Here is an 18,432-nt window from a genome sequence, read left to right as displayed (position 1 = left end):
GCAAACTCAGCAGCTGCAACAAGTGCTTTAAGCTGATACTGTGATACTGTCAAAGGAGGTAACACCTCAAATCTGATGAAACACCTGGCGACGCATAGCGTTTTGTTAAAAGCCGAGAAATGTGCCATATTTGATAGCTTGCTGCGAGACCTCACACCGAGCACATCTACTGCGGGTGGGTTGCCTGTTATCGGACCCGGAGTTAGCAACATCCCCCAAAAACCCGAAGAGGAGAGTCCTGGCCCCTAGCCCTGCCAGTGTAGCAGAAATGATGAGGATGATGATGCAGCAGCAGCCGTTCTTCTCTGCGTGAGTAGCTTAATGTTCGTGTGTAATTTACGTTGAGTAGGCTAACCACGTTATTACATTAATGCATGTAAGGTGAACTAGCAAACATCATCATAGCTACATGCGGCTGTCTTCTTGTTTGATGGCAGATACTCCCTTCACCCTGGCCAAAAAGGCTAAAATGACCAAAGAAAAAGTGGAAAACAGTTAAACACGAGAGGTTTTTGGACAAAGTTTGTGTTTTTTCCATTGATTAAGCACTGCTTCCAGCCAAGAGTGATACCATATATGCCCCATAGCTGCAGAAAAGGCTAACATTGTTATCTTTTTACAAAAAAAACAGCTGAACATGAGAGGTTTTTGGACAAGTTTTGTGTTCTACATCCTTTAAGCACCGGCACCGTTTCAAAAGTACCGGTTTGGCACCGGTATCAGATAAAACCTAAACGATACCTATCCCATATTTTTTTAATGAAAAAAATCTACAAAAGACTGATGACATTTATCTCTGAATTAAAGGTGGAACGTGGATCTTCAGCCATGCACACAGTGAATGTCTGAAAAGCTCTCACTAACACATCAGGCACATTTTGTTTTATGATAAAAAAAATAATCACCTCATGTAGTGCATACATATTAAATTTGAAGAGATGAATTTATGGTCATCAGTGTTAGATTTTAGTCTCTGAAGATATTTTTTTCAGTACATACATTTAGTTTTAAGGGGCCATATTAGATTAACAGTTATAGGCGCTGCAATAATCCATTTCTATCTTCATAAGAAAATATTGCTTTAAAAAAATCCCAGGATTAGTTTAACTGACACAAGTAAAATTTTTATCTATTACGTATATTTGTTCAACTACTGCAGAGAAAGTAGTTAAACTTACTTTCTTACTGTACCTGATAGACATGCTGTATATTTATATCAGTTATCTTTATTAAGATTTGTGTAAATATCCCCAACGACAGACTTTGATCTGTGTGGCTCTCCCAGAGGGAGCTCTTGCGCTACAAATGGGAGGAGAACAGAGGCCAGAGAAGAGAAGTAAGAGTGACGAACATTCATTTATAGGAAAACTAAGAACTGTTTTTGTTTCTTTTCCTTTATTTTGTCGTTTTCTTCTCCTCCTCATTAATATCATTGTTGTTTTGTTCTGTACTGAATGGACAACAGAGCCAAAATCCAAAACACTGACGAGTTTTGAAGGCAGTCGGGCACTCACTGCACACCGTCTCGTTTAGTTGCAGGCAACTGATTTTCATACTATTGTTAATGAAACTTGTTTTTTCCCCTCAAGACTGAAATAGCATAGGTATGCCAAATAATAATGATTTTAAAAATAAGGTTATTACAGGTTAAGGCTAAATAGGAAGTAATTATGACTGTATGGTGAAACAGGGAACACTTCCACCTGTCCCTCTGGAGTAAACTGAGAAGAAATTACAGTAGGTTGTAATTAGTATAAATTTTTGCCATCTTCAATTTTGAAGTAATAGAAAGAAAAAAACCTCATTTGAAAAAGTCGCTTCTCTTCTCTAATTATGCACGGGTGAACTGTAGATCAGTTGTGATGGTCAGTGACAGGTTTTCTTAGATAAATAATAGAAAAATATCAGTTAAGTTCACGACCCTCTCCCACAATTTATCCTCTTCTCATTCTAGTGTTCCCACAGCAGTCGGCCTTTCTTATCTAGACTCAAGCAAAACCTTTGATAAGACTGAATGTAAACTAGTTAAATAGCAGCAATATTACAGATTATTATTATTATTATTATATGTAGAAATCAGACATATTTTTATTGCTCTTGCAATTTAAAAAAGTGTTAACCTGAACTTGGCACAAAGCATATTTTGTACTTCTTGCATCATGTAGTAGTGTATCACATATTTACTAGAATCCGACAGTTTCCTTTGCTCTTGTGCTGATGCAGTTGATCTTTCTTTTAAGTTTAACTGCATTAGAAGATGTGTGTTCAGGGGTGCGCGAGCACGAACACACCCTTGGGCATACGCCCTGGTAATTGGTGCTTGCAGCTACTGCATATTAATTGACATTGTTATATTCAGTGTTAAATATTTAAAAGCTGGGATTTTGTTGTTGGTTCAGTTTGAATCTGTTTTTTTCTTTCCCTAAGTTTTTTTTTCAGCTCTCTTTTTTCTTTTTTCTTTCTTTTTTTTTTTTTGCAAAAGTTCTCTGATTCTGAACTATAGGGCATTGCTGTGAAGAAGTATATTTATAGATTTCAGGTCAGTTCATAACTGAAGTGAGGTTTTGGTGTCTTGGATGTAGAAATAGCAAGTTAAGTGTTTCCCTTTAGAGGTGTCAGGTGGATTACCTTTAGCCATGTGATAAGGTGCAACTTTGAAGTTGTGAATGAGGTTAGAGGCAAGACTCAACCTCTGCAGGCTATCATGATGACTTGCCACACCAAGTCATATCCATATCCATCGTACTGTGAATGCAGTCCTGTTTGATGTATTTTAAGTTAGTCGTTTCCTTCATTATTATTTTGAAGTTATACATGTGTGCATTTCCTTTTGTGTGTGTGTGTGTGTGCTTCCAATTCAGCGTCAGCCAAACTGGTCAAATATTATGATGAATTGTGGCATAAATACATACTTTAAAAGGCATTCAGGCATTTGTTATTGTAATTAATTAGTAGTTGTACTTGTAAGTGTGACTGAAGCATCAGCAGGAGAACATAGCTGAGGTTTTACTTATTCTGCTACTTACCCAACAGCTCACTTACGTGGATAACCTCGTCAGCCTAACACGAGTGCAAACATGCATGAAAGATGGAACACATGCTTGCCTCTTCAAGCTACGGTAACTCAGCTTTGGTGTTTTTCATACACCTCGCCTTAAAATCAGTTACCCTAACCGTCCAGCTGTATATTCCTAACTCATAATTTTCTGTGGTTGGCGTGTCACAAGAAACGCATCATAACAATATCAAAGAAAAACACGTGTTGACAAAGAGAAATTACCATCTTCAGGTGCGTTTAGGTTGTTGGCTGTCAGGGGAGAAGAGGTAAACCATTGTACCCCTTTGAGATCCTCATTCTTTTTATTGCAGAGGGCATAGACTTACATATAGCAGCAACACATCACCCTGACTGATTTCCTCAGCACTTCCCAGGGAATTGTCATCACCCCGGGTCAATGTCTAAACTTTCCCATGCATCAAAATATATTGTAATTGACTCCATTTGTAATTCCTCCAGAGATCTGGCACTGGGCTGTAGCTCTGATGGCTGCCAAAAGCAATAAAGTCTCATAGACATGACCCCCATTGCAAACAAGCCCTGCTTCTAGATCGGGAGGAACAGTAAAGTGTGTGTTTTTTGGTGCCTGGCTGTACGTTTCCCATTGGCTGCAGCCCATACTTCCATTCAAATGTCATAATTAAAAAATTATGCAGTCATGTTTTATTCTTCTTGGTTTAACGTTCATATCTCTCCTTCTCTATTTTTGATTGATCTTGTAGCTTAAGAATATTGGATATGGTGACACTGCAAAATCTAGCTGCCAGGATGGGGAGAGAGTGGCGGTTGTAGCGACTCCAGGCTTAACATATGAGGCCTCTGTGATCGTAGCGAGGATTTACAGATTAACCGATACGAATTTCTGATTTTACTCTTCAGGGGGTCATCAATTACAATCAGGCAAACAAATCCTTCATTATGGTAACAGTTTTTCTGCATGAAGGCTTTAAGGAAAATGCAAATTAAAAGAGGAAATAGAGCAAAAGCAAGAAGGTTTCATCCTTTTATGTGCAAACAATTAGTGTAAGATTGATGGGAAATTACAGCTGTGACTATTTTTTGCACACTGTGGTACTTCCTGCCCTCTGAGTGAAAGTAATAACATCGTTTATGCATACGATGCATGTAAATAATTCAACAAACTGGTGTTTTAATTGTTCACACATGAATAGATCACTAAAGAAGCTATCTTTTGTTCTAATAAACAACAGGAAACCACACCAAAGGTAGATTATCATCTCCAATGGCTTCAAATTGTACCCTAATATTTACAGGTAATCCTGAGCTCCAGCTTTATGCTGTCCATTAAATTTACTCATTTGCAGCTTTCTCCTGCCTGCTGTTTGTAGGAGTACATGATTCAAGGTAATCAGACAGAACAATGTGACTATGTTGTCACAGCAACACTATCACTTTCAGTACTGCAACCTGAGCTGCTTTGATTCCTCCTGAAAAGGAAACACATGCAGTTGTGTTTATCCTCTTGTAGCTTTCCTCTGCTGTACAGTCGTCTGTCTCCCACTTCATCTCTTATTCGCTTTCAGGTGCCACCGAGACTAAAGAAAAAGATAAAGGAAGAGTCTTTGTCATGTTAAAGTAGAGGTATTTGAAGTAGCACTAATGTGTTCAACACCTACTTAGAAACACGCACAATCAGTCATTGTCTTGACTGGTAGTATTGCGCTGATCAATAACCAATTTTACTCTGATGTGATGAATATACCTTTCAGCACATATTATGTGTAGCTGGTCATGTGAAGAGTTTACTGAAGGTCATCCTGTCTTTACATGTTGCATAGTCAATGAAATGGTGAGAGCTTCGCGTGGGTAAAAATGCAAACGTGCCTAAAACTGTTTTGGATTCTCGAAGAATTTAACGCCTGTAAACTCCAGAGGCTGGAATATTTTTCCACATATGAAGTGCTATTATAATAGCCACTACTGTACCTCTTAGACTTGCAGATTTCAAATATTCACAGAGAATTAATGCAATGGAAAAACAAGTTGATTCAAATGAGAATAGCTTCGGCTGTCACTGTAAAGAAACTTTCATTCCTCGCAGCAACATGAATTTCAGTTAAACTGATCCAATATAACATTTGACTTTTTAGTGTTTCATACATATTGTCATTAGTTTTTGAGATATATTTTAATTAAGAGATCATTTTTAATTCAATTCAATTCAATTCAATTTTATTTATATAGCACCAAATCACAACAAAAGTCGCCTCAAGGCGCTTCATAGATACAGAGAAAAACCCAACAATCATTTGACCCCCTATGAGCAGCACTTTGGCGACAGTGGGAAGGAAAAACTCCCTTTTAACAGGAAGAAACCTCCAGCAGAACCAGGCTCAGGGAGGGGCGGGGCCATCTGCTGTGATTGGTTGGGGTGAGAGAAGGAAGACAGGATAAAGACATGCTGTGGAAGAGAGACAGAGGTTAATAACAGATATGATTCAATGCAGAGAGGTCTGTTAACACATAGTGAGTGAGAAAGGTGACTGGAAAGGAAAAACTCAATGCATCATGGGAATCCCCCGGCAGCCTACGTCTATTGCAGCATAACTAAGGGAGGATTCAGGGTCACCTGGTCCAGCCCTAACTATATGCTTTAGCAAAAAGGAAAGTTTGAAGCCTAATCTTGAAAGTAGAGATAGTGTCTGTCTCCTGAATCCAAACTGGAAGCTGGTTCCACAGAAGAGGGGCCTGAAAACTGAAGGCTCTCCCTCCCATTCTACTTTTAAATACTCTAGGAACAACAAGTAGGCCTGCAGAGCGAGAGCGAAGTGCTCTAATAGGGTGATATGGTACTACAAGGTCATTAAACATAATCAACATATAAAATTCAAAAATGCTTCTATGCAGTCTGTGTTTGTGCATCCTTTCTGTGTGTCCCTTTTCCCTGATCCAATATAACATTTGACTTTTTAGTGTTTCATACTTATTGTCATTAGTTTATGAGATATATTTTAATTAAGAGATCATTTTTAAACATAATCAACATATAAACATATATAGCACAAATTCTATTCAAAGCAAAAAATAAAGAACTGCCAGGTAATATTCAGAGTATGTTGTTTTTGAAAGAAGGAAGTTATAATTTAAGGGGTTTTTGTAACTTCAAAACAATGAAGGTACGTACGACAAGAAAAGGCTTTTGTGTTTCTGTTCATGGAGTGAAACTGTGGAACAGTCTGAATATGGAATTAAAGCAACGTCCAAACATAAAACTGTTCAAAAAGAGTTATAAAAATATGATCTTCTCGAACTATAAAGAAAAGGAAAATATTTCAATTAAGTGAATGTCTCTATTTAAAAAAAATTCATGTGATATTATAGTATATAGTACATCAGAAATCTGTTCACTATTTTTATTACAGATTATATCAGTAAGGAAGCTGACTAAATATTAACTGATAATTTATGGCAAAGGGGTGAGATTAAATAAGTGTTTACTTCTTCCCTTTCAACATGTCAATTAATCAGAACGTTTTTTTGTATAGTATTTTTTTCTTTCTTATTTTCTTTCCTAAATGTACTTGTATATTGTTCACATGTTGAAATAAATTACCAAATTACCAATATATATATATAAAAAATTCTAAAATGCTTCTATGCAGTCTGTGTTTGTGCTTCCTTTCTGTGTGTCCCTTTTCCCTGTGCCATATCCTCTCCAACATACTTTGCTAAAGGAATAAATGTATTTATCAATGACCTTCTCTTAAGGATTTATGTTGCATTTGTCTTTGTTTTCATAAGTCTTTAGATTATTTAAAACTTGATCTTTTATGCTGCGTTGGCAGCGATGTTCAACATAAATCTCTATTTCCTTTGTAACCTTTGGCAGCATTTGCAAGAGCATTAGTTGAATGATTGGTATTATTTGTCAATAAATCAAAATGAAAATTGCTCCCCTCAACAGATGACTGAATAGAAGGTTGACATCTTCGCATTATAGCGGTTGATTTGGTATTGTGAGCTACACAGTATTTTTCCCCGGCAGTTTATTTGAGGGAAACAAGGCAAAACGCGATGAAATACATTTTCTCTGCCTTTTGTTCTGAGGGATGACTAATGCCGCGATGGCCAGTTTTACTGAGCTCGTGTCAATAAATTAAGGATGTCGTCCGCAGTTTTCCCCTCACTCTGTAATTCATACCGCTTAGAGCGTCGCTTTAAAATGGCTTTTGTCTTTTCGTTACTTTCTCGTCTTCCTACATCACCACACATCACTCATCCCTCTGTGTGTATAATGTATACCTACCTGCCCTCTTCATTTCTCCACTCATCCACTTGGAACATGTATTCAGTGTACAGAAGGTATCACTGTAGCTAATGACATCCCATAAGAATCAATGCTGGATTTTCTACTTACATATACACATTTATGAAAAGTATAAAGTGGCCCACAGCTACAAATTTAATGCTAAATGCAAGTATGCAGGTAATCTGCTATCTAGCTTCACTTGTTTCCCATCTGGTGTAAGGCAAGGCAAGTTTATTTGTTACAATTACAATTCAACAACAAGGTGATTCAAAGTGCTTTACAGAGACATTAGAAACAAAAACAAATAAAAAGCATGATTTAAAATTGATTAAAACAAACTAATTAACAAACAAACAAACAAAACAGTATATAAAATCTAAACAGATAAAATCTAAACAGATAAAATCAGTAGTTAAAATGTAAGTTTTGAAATTTAAGCTCAAGTGCGGATTTGGTGCTTTGGTCTGGTGCACTTCCCATGTTAACGTTTCTGTTTTGAATTCCCATGACCCCTCTCTGATCTCATAAAAACACTACGCTTGGTTCCTATGATCAGTTTTTCAGCCGAGCCATTACTCAGTACTGTCACTCAATCCACAAAAAAACGATCATAAGCCATAATAAATGACAAACGCATTCCCAGTGGCTTGATGTGAATTTAATTGTTTCGCCTCTTGCTTCATCTGTCCACTGCTCGCTTTCCTTTTTCACCATTAGTAAGTTTGAGATCAAAGTGACAAGCGCATGTGGATCTCAGGGGCCCTATCAGCTGAGAAACAGACTATGTGATCGTGTGGTTTTCCCAGTGTCATTCCCAGGAGTCAGTTCTACCAGAAATGAGAAGGAGGGATTGTGAGTGTCCCAGTCTACCCAGCTAGCTAGCTGAAAAGTCTAATAATGACAGTGACCTCACCCATCACTCTCACTGCATTGCTTCTAGACCAATCACAATAGGCAATTTCTGTGCATGGGTGTGTGTTCTAATGGAAATGCACCTCAGATACCCTTTGTGTTTGTGTCAGACAGTGTAGTGGAAGTGCATGCGATCCACAATATTGCTATCCAATTTTATTGTCAGAAAATGAGAGAGGACAAACTCGAGCTGTGGAACTGATGTAAAGCAAGACAAGGTTGACCCTTATGTCAGTGAGACCTGCCACAGCTTTCTGTTTCTCTTCAGTCACAGACAAAAGGATGTAAACACTCAGCAGATGTCAAAGTGGTGCCAAATATTAAAAGTTGTCCTGGGTTGTTGTATTCAATCAGTACTTGAAACAAATAATAATGAGTTCATGCAAAGTAGAGCTGGATGACCCATTCAAATAACTCATAACATATACCTGTTAACCAGCAGGATACATGTTACTCTGCCGAGTAGGTGGTTTCATCTGCTTGTGTTTAGTCAACATTGTGAGAAATCAAAGCGAGACTGGAATGAAAGCTGACACTCTTCAGATGAAGAATCCCAGAGGTTCTCGTGACCTCGTGTCCTTTCCTGTTGTGCAAGTCCAGTCAGCGACTTTATGAATGTAGCTTCGACTTACATATCCTCAGAAAGTAAAATAAACCCATGTTTAGCTGACCCACGAACCCTCTTTCACGTAGGTTCACTACCAGCTTCACTTCTAGCTACTCTTATACAAAGATTTTTCTTCTCAATACAGTACAGTAACTGCTTCTCTTTTAGTTCTCAAAAGGCTCGGGGCTTACCGTGTACAGGAAGATCAAAACCAGCTTAAATAAAAACAAATAAACAGAGATACTTTTAGTCAAGTGCTCTTTATACCATCTCCTCTGATGTTAAAGAAAGTTAGTTACTGGCTTTCTGATCAGCCTATTTTTCTTTCCTTTCTCAAACTGGGCAATACCATTTAACCAACACAACATATTAAATATATATCACAGCCCAGAAGATTACTGGCTGCTCTCTGCCCAGTCTGGGGGCCATTGCAAACTCTCGGTACCTCAGCAGAGCTGGCAATATCATTAAGGACTACTCTCACCCCAGTAATCAACTGTTTGAACTGTTACCGTCAGGCCGACGGTACAGGTCACATAAAACCAGGACAAACAGATTCAGGGATAGCTTCTTTCCCAGAGCTATCACCGTAGTAAATAAGCACAAAACAATTGAACCTGCTTAACTTTACCATACTTGCCATTGTCATTATATTATGCTGCTATCCTGTATATATCATGCTTATTATTGTCTGAGTACTTCGGTTGTTTTATTGTACTTTTTATATTTTACATTCATATTTATTATTGCATTTTGCACCAAGGGAGTGGCACTCCAATGTCGTTGTACTTTGTACAATGACAATAAAGGCTATTATATTCTATTCTATTCTATTCTATTCTAAAGGCTATTCTAAATGTTTCAAATTTGATGTTCAGTTTGAGCAAACTGGAATTTGTGTGTCAATAAAACTAAACCCTTTACAGGACCTAAACATGCCACTGCATCCATGCTCCTGTCCCATTTGATCCCCTAAGACACCGCATGCTGTTTGAAGTCTCTACTTGAAAGGCCTGATCTGAATATAGTGGATTCCACAGCAACTCTGCAAGCAGTGATTACAGACTGATTAATGAGCCACTGCAGACAGGCACACACACCCAGTGTGCACACATATCACCACTCATGCTCACTTTTCTAGGCCATACGCAAATGGATTATGTGGAGTCAGTATGTCACGTCGGTCTCCCTCTGTGGTAGATATGTTTTGTTTAAATGTTTAAAGTTTTCAGGGATGGGTTACTCCTATATGGAGCAAGAGCCCACTCAACTGTTGATACTAACCAGCTTATCGTGTGTGTTTTTATTTTCACTTTTCCACAGTGTCCGCCGAGATCTTAAAAAGCAGTTTGACCAACATGGAACGGCACATTCAGAGGCTCGAGAATGACATCGAAAACTTCCCCAAAACAGCTGATGGACAAGATAAGTTTGTGGAAAAGATGTCTATATCCTTTTTTTATTGTGTTCATTCCCAGACGATACACAGGTTTAGACGTAAATTTGCTCTCTAACAACATTCGCTTTGAGCGATATTAGGAGACTCTTTGTCCTATTTTGTAGCGAGCAGTGGCAAAGGTGTGTGCTGTTTGTGTTCAGCCTGGCTGTGGTAAGCAGTTTAAGTCACTTGGTGTGATAGGTGGCACCCTAGGGAACTTGGGGAATGGATCTGGCTGCCTTGCTGCGAGACGCTGATCAGATCTCCCTCTTCAGTCCTCCCCGGGTCCCAAGAGTGAAATCATGCCTGTGGCTATTTTTACTGCACTCTGCCACTGCTGCCTGTCCCCTGGGGACCTCTAATAGGGACTCTGGCCCCTCACACCAACTTATCGCTTATTCCTGATTTCATCTTTTGGCCGACCACAAACCTCTCCACACAGAACTCTTTTCTCATGACACCTCTCCTGTTTTGATAACAGAGTGTTTCACTTAAACCCAAGCATCTCTAGTCCCAAATTGAATTAGCCATGTCTCTGCACTTTCTTGAATGCCCTTTCTGAGAGGAAAGGTTCTCACTGTATAGGTTTGATCAATAGTGAAAATCAAGTCTGTTGTCAATACCCTGAGGCGAAGGTGCCTTTCATGGGGAAAAACACAGTGAAGCAGTCAGCAGGATCGCCGATATTTGTCTCTAGTATTATAAAGAAAAGAAAGGATTACTCTCGAGTAATTTAAAACATGAGTGGGTGTTTCCATATGCTAGGGGCTCACACAAAAACATATAACATTATCTTTACTTCCTTTTATCTGATATCTATTCAAGCTAAATCAACACAATTGGAGGGACGAGAGCAACAGTCCCTAAAAATCTGTTCAAACCAGAGATGGACATTTACATTTGCATATTTAAAAAAAGAAAAAACTGATGCAGAGGCTTCCCTGGCGGCAGCTGCTATATGAAGCAGAGCAGGCAGGCAAGAAAGCTGCTCTTTCCCCCAATGTCAGTATTGATTCCCAGGCTCCGTTGAGAACTAGATGCTTGAGTGAGAGGAAATGGAGAAGTGTAGATGTACTGCAGTATGGTTCCTTTTCACTGTCTGGAGTTCCTCCCCAGAGAATGGCAAAGAGAAACTGGCTGGCCATGACCTGAAACATCACCCCGCACACCCACCCACCCCTACCCATCCTACCTGACCATGCTGTGGTCCTAGGAATAACGCTCATACAGATTTACTGCAGTGAAACTGATTTTGCGTCTTACTTTGCTAAAAGTTGGAACAATGACATGGTTATATTTTATATTTTATTTTGCAGTGTTGAATTCATTGTTGATTATAAAGTTACTTCCCGAATAACTGGGGGAATAAAAAAGGATTTTCAGTATTTCATGCATTCTTTTGTGTTAACATGTTAGGATCTATAAAATATATATATGTTGTTTTATTGTAGCACAGTACATATTATCAGGACCAGTGTTGGTCAAGTTACTTGAAAAAAGTAATCAGTAACTAATTACTGATTACCTCCCCCAAAAAGTAATCCAGTTACTTTACTGATTACTTATTTTCAAAAGTAATTAATTACTTAGTTACTTTTTAAAAACACGATTTACAACCTGAATAGGTGATAAAGTGATAGATCTTTCAGCCCAATTCTACTTTTTCTGCATAATTCATCATATAAAATGTAATCAAATGGAAAATTAGTTTTAATCTTTTAACTTTATGCATCAAGCAAACATTAAATTATCTGCAACATTCTCTGACTTGAAGAAATTAGTTTAACATTTAACCCTATTTTCTGCACATTCCAGCACATAAAATATATATTTTTTTGTGTTTACACTCAGTCTTTGAAATAGATGCAAGTAAAACACAGCAGAAAATAAATAAAGTCAAAGACTAGCGGTCCTTTTGCTCTATTTTCACCTGTAAAGCAGGAGTGGGGCAGGCGGAGGGTTACCCTGGTGCAGGTGTGCAGCGGTCAGTGGAAGGATCCGCGAGTTTCCCTGTGAGTTTCCCATTACGTCGTAGCTACTCGGTGCTTGTTTGGAAGTTTAGGGGTTTTTTCGCTGTAAAAAGAAGTTTTCTTCCCACACACAACGGACACTAATGTTTTTGTCACTTTTTATGGAATCAAACTCAAAGTAAGGTCAGTACTTCCACGCTTTAAACGCTGCACGCTCATACTCTCTCTGCACTCGATATATGATCCATTGTTGATCTGCACACAGCTGTTGTCACGCACGTCGCACTCGCTTACGTCACTGTTGTGAGACATTGTTGCAAAAAACTCACGGTTTTAGTAACGCAGTAACGCAGCGTTCCTACGGGAAAGTAACGGTAATCTAATTACCGTTTTTGCAATAGTAATCCCTTACTTTACTCGTTACTTGAAAAAAGTAATCAGTAACGGGTTACTGCCCATCTCTGATCAGGACGTCAAAGTAAATGACATTTTGCACTGTTCATTCCGAGAATTGATTTCGGGGGTGTGATACGGAGGGAAACCTTTGCCTGTGTGTGTCTGTGTGCATCTGTGTTAATTTAGCCCTTTTCTCAGATTTTTCTACCACTTTAAATCTCCTCAGATATCAGATCTTGGACTGTTTTGTGTAAATGAGCATTGTGATGGAATGAATCCACGCGCATATGGACCATAAGGAGAGATTGAAAGTGGAGACTGCTTGAATCACTGAAGTTTGTAGTACCAGCGTTTGCTATGAGCTTAGGGGGCACTTTAATGCCAAGTGTTGGAACAGTGACAGTGTGAAATACAGTGCCGTATTTTTTGGGGTTGACATTTCCTTTGCTGTACATAAGATAGCACAATCAAGGGAAACATACCTTTTTAAACTTTATGCTGGGATATGTCTGTGAAGGTTCTCAGTTTATGCTGGGATTAAAGAAAAGGATGTTGGTTCCTTGAAGCATGACAGATGGAAGAACAACAACATCTAAAAGTCGTGCATTTGATGCTTGAGCAACCCTGAAAAAGTTAAGTGAAGCTCTGTTGTCTTGACGGCTGGGCACTGTGATGAATTAGTCAGACTGCGTTTGTGTGTGTGCGCTCGTGTGTGTGTGCTAGAGAGAGACTCAGAGAAAATGGGAAGGTAATTTACATTGGATGTGTAGGTGAGTACATATGCTTCTGTTTCAGTCTGCATGTCTTTCATCTTTAACTAGCAAAAAACCCTGCAGGGTTTTAAAAAGTGTAGTGACAACTGGATAAAAAAGAGGTAAAACAAAGAGGTAAATAGATGGACTTTTTCAACATGATACCCCGCTCGAGCCTGTATAATCAAAGTTACATAGAAATAATGGCCCTCTATCACAGACCTGGGAGTTTTAGGGGTCTGCAGAATATCTTAGCTGTTCCCAGAAAAAGACCTCTGATGTTGTGCCTGGACTGGACTGCTGGAGCTGCTCGTCTATTTTGAGGGATAAAGCTCTTAATAGTCCTATTACCTCTGAAATGGCTTTGGTTTTTACCTTCCACATCTGCTCCAGTTGTTTCTTCAGCTCTGGTACTTCTCAATTTTCTCTTGCGCCTTCATTCTGATGTTGCTGTCAGCTGGAATTGCTACATCTATCACAACTGCGGTCCTCTGCTTTTTATCAACCATCACTGTGTCTGCTTGGCTGGCCAGCAACTGCTTGTCAGTCTGGAACTTGAAGTCTCATGGGACTTCAGCCCATGTTCTTGACCACCTTCTGTGGTGTCTCCCTCTAGTACTTTGGGACTTCTAGTCCATATGCAGCACAGATGTTCCTGCACACTATCCAAGCTACATGGTTGTGCCTCTGAGTTTATGCTGTCCCAGCTTGCAGCTTACATCCTGTTACTTTGTGCTGGACTGTCTCTTGGGTGCTGTTGGCTTTGGTAAACTCCTGCCTCTGTGAATTTCTGTGCGTTTCAAGCTCAGGTGCTCTAGTTTAAGGGAGAATTTAAGCGCTCGGTATCATTCCTTAATATGCCACCACCTACCTGAGTGTCGTTGCTGACCATGTGCATCATCATTTCTTTCTAGCAGGATGTTACGTCCCCTGGCTAGTCTAGGGGGTTGAAGGGACGAACATAAAGGTGGATAGAGAAGGAGGAGCCAAGATGGTAAGTGTAGAAGGTTTATTTAATGCTGGTGATGAGATTTGTGGTTCAGACTGAGGTATAATGTCAGGGAGAGCCAAGGCCAACATAACAAACAAAACATCCCGGATGTAGAAATAAAAGAAACTCACCTAACTCCAAAGAAAACAAAATATACAACCTATAACCATAACCTACCTAACAACACATAACCAGGAGAAAACAGGGTGTCAAAGCAAAAGGCAGCTCTCTCCTACGAGCAGTCTGAACATGAAAACAACAATGCTCATACACGTTACAAAGGCATGCACGCCTGCACAGGTATGGCAACCAAAATGGCCAGAGGGCACAGAAGCACAGCTCCACAGGCCTTAAGTAGTGCTCTGCTGATTACCAATTAGCCGGACTCTGTGCAGCATCCAATCAGGACAGAGGAGGTGGAGCCTAGACAAAACAAAGGGTTAGTAGGCAGAAGAGACATCCTCCTGGGGGATGTAACACAGGGCAACATGACACAAAGCTCAAATCAACTTCTTCTTGAGCTTAACACTGACTTCAGTGTTTTCAAATGGCCACCAGATTTCAATCACAGGACGACGAGGAAAACGAAGACTAAGAAGCCAGAACTAACTTGGTGGAAGCACTTCATTTGGCTTTACTGATACATTTTTCTCCTTCCATTACTGTAATGTATGCTAATTACTGAATGGGGTGTTTGTTCAGCAGTTTAGTGATCTCTATCTGTCAGAAGTAATGGGGGCTCACAAAGGCTGTAGAGTTGAGACACAAGCCCCCAGAGAGCCCTATTTCACCAGAGAGGCTATCGCTATGATGTGCACACACATGCACGCTGCACTGCTGCTGAATATGATAAAACAGAATAGGATGCTAGAATATTGATGTAGAGAGGTGGTTTGGTGGAGGATGAGAGACCAGAGGGGACCCTGATGAATACCTTGACATGCCCAGTACATCTCTGTGTACTGTGTTCAATGACTTAACACAAACTACTGATATTTAGTCACAGAACATCACTGTTGCGTCTTCATACAAAAATATAACACGGTCCTCTGACTAAGAAATTAAAAATCTGCTATTTCTATTATACTATGGGTCATTTTTAGTGTATTTTATATCTGTGTTTTTGCGTGTGTCACGTTTTTACACAGTGATTGAGTTTTCTCAGTGAAACGTCTTTTGAATTCTTTCACGAGGATAAGTGAATAGAGCTGTGTGCCTTTAAGCTATTGTACATGGCTGTGTTATTAGTTGAATGAGAAAATAGTCTTACTTTACCCCAAAGTTTAGATAGTCGAGTCTTGAGGAGTGCATTGTCATACTGATGAGTTCAGATATCAGTCTGGACTCCGGAGTCTTAGAGAAATCGAAAGGATTTGTTTCCCTGTAGGAAGGATTTTGCCAAACTATCATGAGATAATTCAAATTGGTAGAATTCCTCCCACATCCACACCTCTCTTGATAATTTCCCTACAAGAACAAGCGACGATTGAAAAGCAATACTTATTTACAGTAGTTATTGACACCTCTGGGTGATTAGAGAGCCTGAAGTCCTAGGATTTGGACCCACATAGATAATAGTGAGAGTTTCTCAAACCAGTTTAGTCCTCTAATCAAGACACTGTTTTTCCAGTCCCGAGGCTAGCTTCTAATACAAATGGACAGATGCATTTATACAGGTACCTCCTTTTTGTTGTTCTCTTAGTCTTCAGTCTGATTTAGTTCCCATTTCAAAGGAAGAAGTTCACCACAGTGTGTTTATGGATGGCCCCTGTCAAAACAGCAACAGTTGGACACTCTGTTGGCTTCAGGCTGGGTTTTTGCACAGGTGCAGAAGTCTCCTGCATCAGCACCACACACTTAAGGTTAATAAATGCCTCTTAGTGAAGCAATTGTTCTGTTATAGAGGGTGAGCTTGAAATACCCCTTACTTGTTTTGTTTTGTTGTTTTTTGTTAGCGTGTATTTTTTGCTTTTTTTCTAGACAGCGTAAGTGTTGTTTGGAAAAGTTAACATATTCATTACACCTTTATGTGTTTCAGTATGGAAGTCAGATTAATTAGAGAATCATCATGTTTATTTCTGTATGTTTGTGTATAATAAAACTGGGTTAAAACATGCTGGTGGCAACACGCTGAGCAGCTCCGTATAATGTTTAAAGCAAAAGTACCCCACCCCCCTTGCTGCAAATAAGCTCCCTCTCTTAATCACCACCTTCCTCCAAGCCCCTCATGGCCCACCCCCCCACCCCAACTGAAGTGGTTTCTTTTGCTAATGAAATTCACTGTAAACTGTGTGGCCAATTAGCTAAAACACAGATAAACCACGGAGCCTTTTAATTATCCAAAATTCAGGGGAAACAAGTGTAAATAAGTAGCAGTGCTCCCTGCATGCTTTAGTTCTGCTTGTGTGCCTTTCACCTTAATGTAAATGTCCAAATAAATAAAGATAAGTACTCAGATTTAGAAAGAATGAGTCAGTCACAAGAATAAATAGTAATTCCTCACTTTGAACGTGGCGTCTCAGCAGACATACTGATTTTTGACAAGCAGACAAATGACTTATCTGAGCTACAGAAAGTGGTGAAAATGTGTTATAATTCTCAAGATGCCAGCACGCTTCTCCATAGAAGTATGAACCCTGTTCAAAATCAACAGTATGCATTCTTGTGCGAGCTGTTCTCATCTCATCACTGTTCTCCCAGCGCTGCATTGGGTGCTGTTGATCTACAGAGAGCAAGGCTGCAATAAAAAAACAACATAAAAAGCTATATTTTTGAAGAGGTTTATGAATGAAATATAACATGTGTTGTTGCATTTGTTTCTATCTTCTGAGCTTTATAAATATGGGTGTTGCTGAATTATTAGTGTGTTTAAGAAAAAGACAAATAGTGTAGGTGTCACAGTCTGGCGAGGGCAGACTGTAGGGGTTGACGAAAGGACCCAAAACGCAGACTCCAAGGAACAGGGAACAGAACTTGAAATGTTAACAAAAAGCGAGCCGTTTAATATGGCTGGTAAAAAAGGTACAAACAAAGGGCGAACTGAAGCAAAATTAACACAAACCTAAACTGGGAAATCTAAACAAACGATAAGAAAAACCTAGACAAGAAACTTGGAAGCATGGCGTGCACAACAGACGACCTGACAATGACACACTGAAAACAGAGGACTTAAATACACAGGAGGTGATTCGGGGAAGTGGGGACACATGGAGGAACAGCTGACTGACATGAGCCTAATGACAGGAAGGGAAGTGAATCTAAATACAATGAACAAAGAACACACGACTCCTTCAAAATAAAACAGGAAACACAAAGGGTGAGGGAAACTTAAATACAGGGGAAGAAAACACAAGGAGTCTAATAACCAAATGAACTTCACTAATCCAATGAACTTAAACATAAACAACATACAAATAAACTAAAACTTAAAATGCTGGGTTAACAGACCCAGGAACATGACAGTAGGCACTATTTCTATAGGCTAATAGCTAACAAGTGCTATAGTGCACTGAGGTGTTTTACTTTCTGCTCAGATTTAGTCAAACACTTCAAAACCACTTTACAATACAGGTGTAATATTGCAATGGATCCAGGCGGGAAAAAATCGTTCTTTAATGGCAGTCACCTGACTACCAGCTGAATATGGTTTTCATTTACTGTAGGTGAAAAACAGGAAGCAACTGAAGTAAATATAAAACTTCACAAGGTCTGAAACTCAGCATTCGGTGATGTACACGGGTTCCAAACTGCATCACTGACTGCAAAGAACGTGTATCCATGGTTTAATCCTGATATTTAAAATGGCATTAGGTTATGCGGCAACTTACACATCAAAAATTAAGATAACGGTAAAGTTTCTGTTGGGTTAGACACGAGTAGTTAGGTTAATTATCCAGGTAATGAATGCAAGTCAGTGTGATGTCCTCTTAGGTGCTGTTGGTAACATGATCAGTTTGATCAGTGTCAGTGACATCACTCTGTGACACCCATAATGTGTCAACTGGGAACTTGCCAAACATTGTTACATTTATAGTTACA

General features: G+C 39.3%; 1 protein-coding gene across 5 annotated transcripts in view; it reads left to right on the top strand.

The window, feature by feature from the left end:
- diaph2 (diaphanous-related formin 2) overlaps window positions 1-18,432 on the top strand; it is a 405,324-nt gene that overhangs the window by 283,279 nt on the left and 103,613 nt on the right. For all 5 annotated transcript variants that reach the window (XM_087851703.1, XM_087851702.1, XM_087851696.1 and 2 more), the window contains one exon: window positions 10,171-10,295. In XM_087851703.1, coding sequence (XP_087707829.1) covers window positions 10,171-10,295 — 125 coding nt within the window. The remainder of the gene's footprint in view (window positions 1-10,170; window positions 10,296-18,432) is intronic.

The sequence above is a fragment of the Neolamprologus brichardi genome, chromosome 2, assembly GCF_056152115.1.
Source record: "Neolamprologus brichardi isolate AB-2024 chromosome 2, ASM5615211v1, whole genome shotgun sequence".
Classification (NCBI taxonomy): Eukaryota; Metazoa; Chordata; class Actinopteri; order Cichliformes; family Cichlidae; genus Neolamprologus; species Neolamprologus brichardi.
The sequence above is the reverse complement of the archived record's forward strand: the minus strand, read 5'-3'. Positions and strand labels throughout refer to the sequence as shown.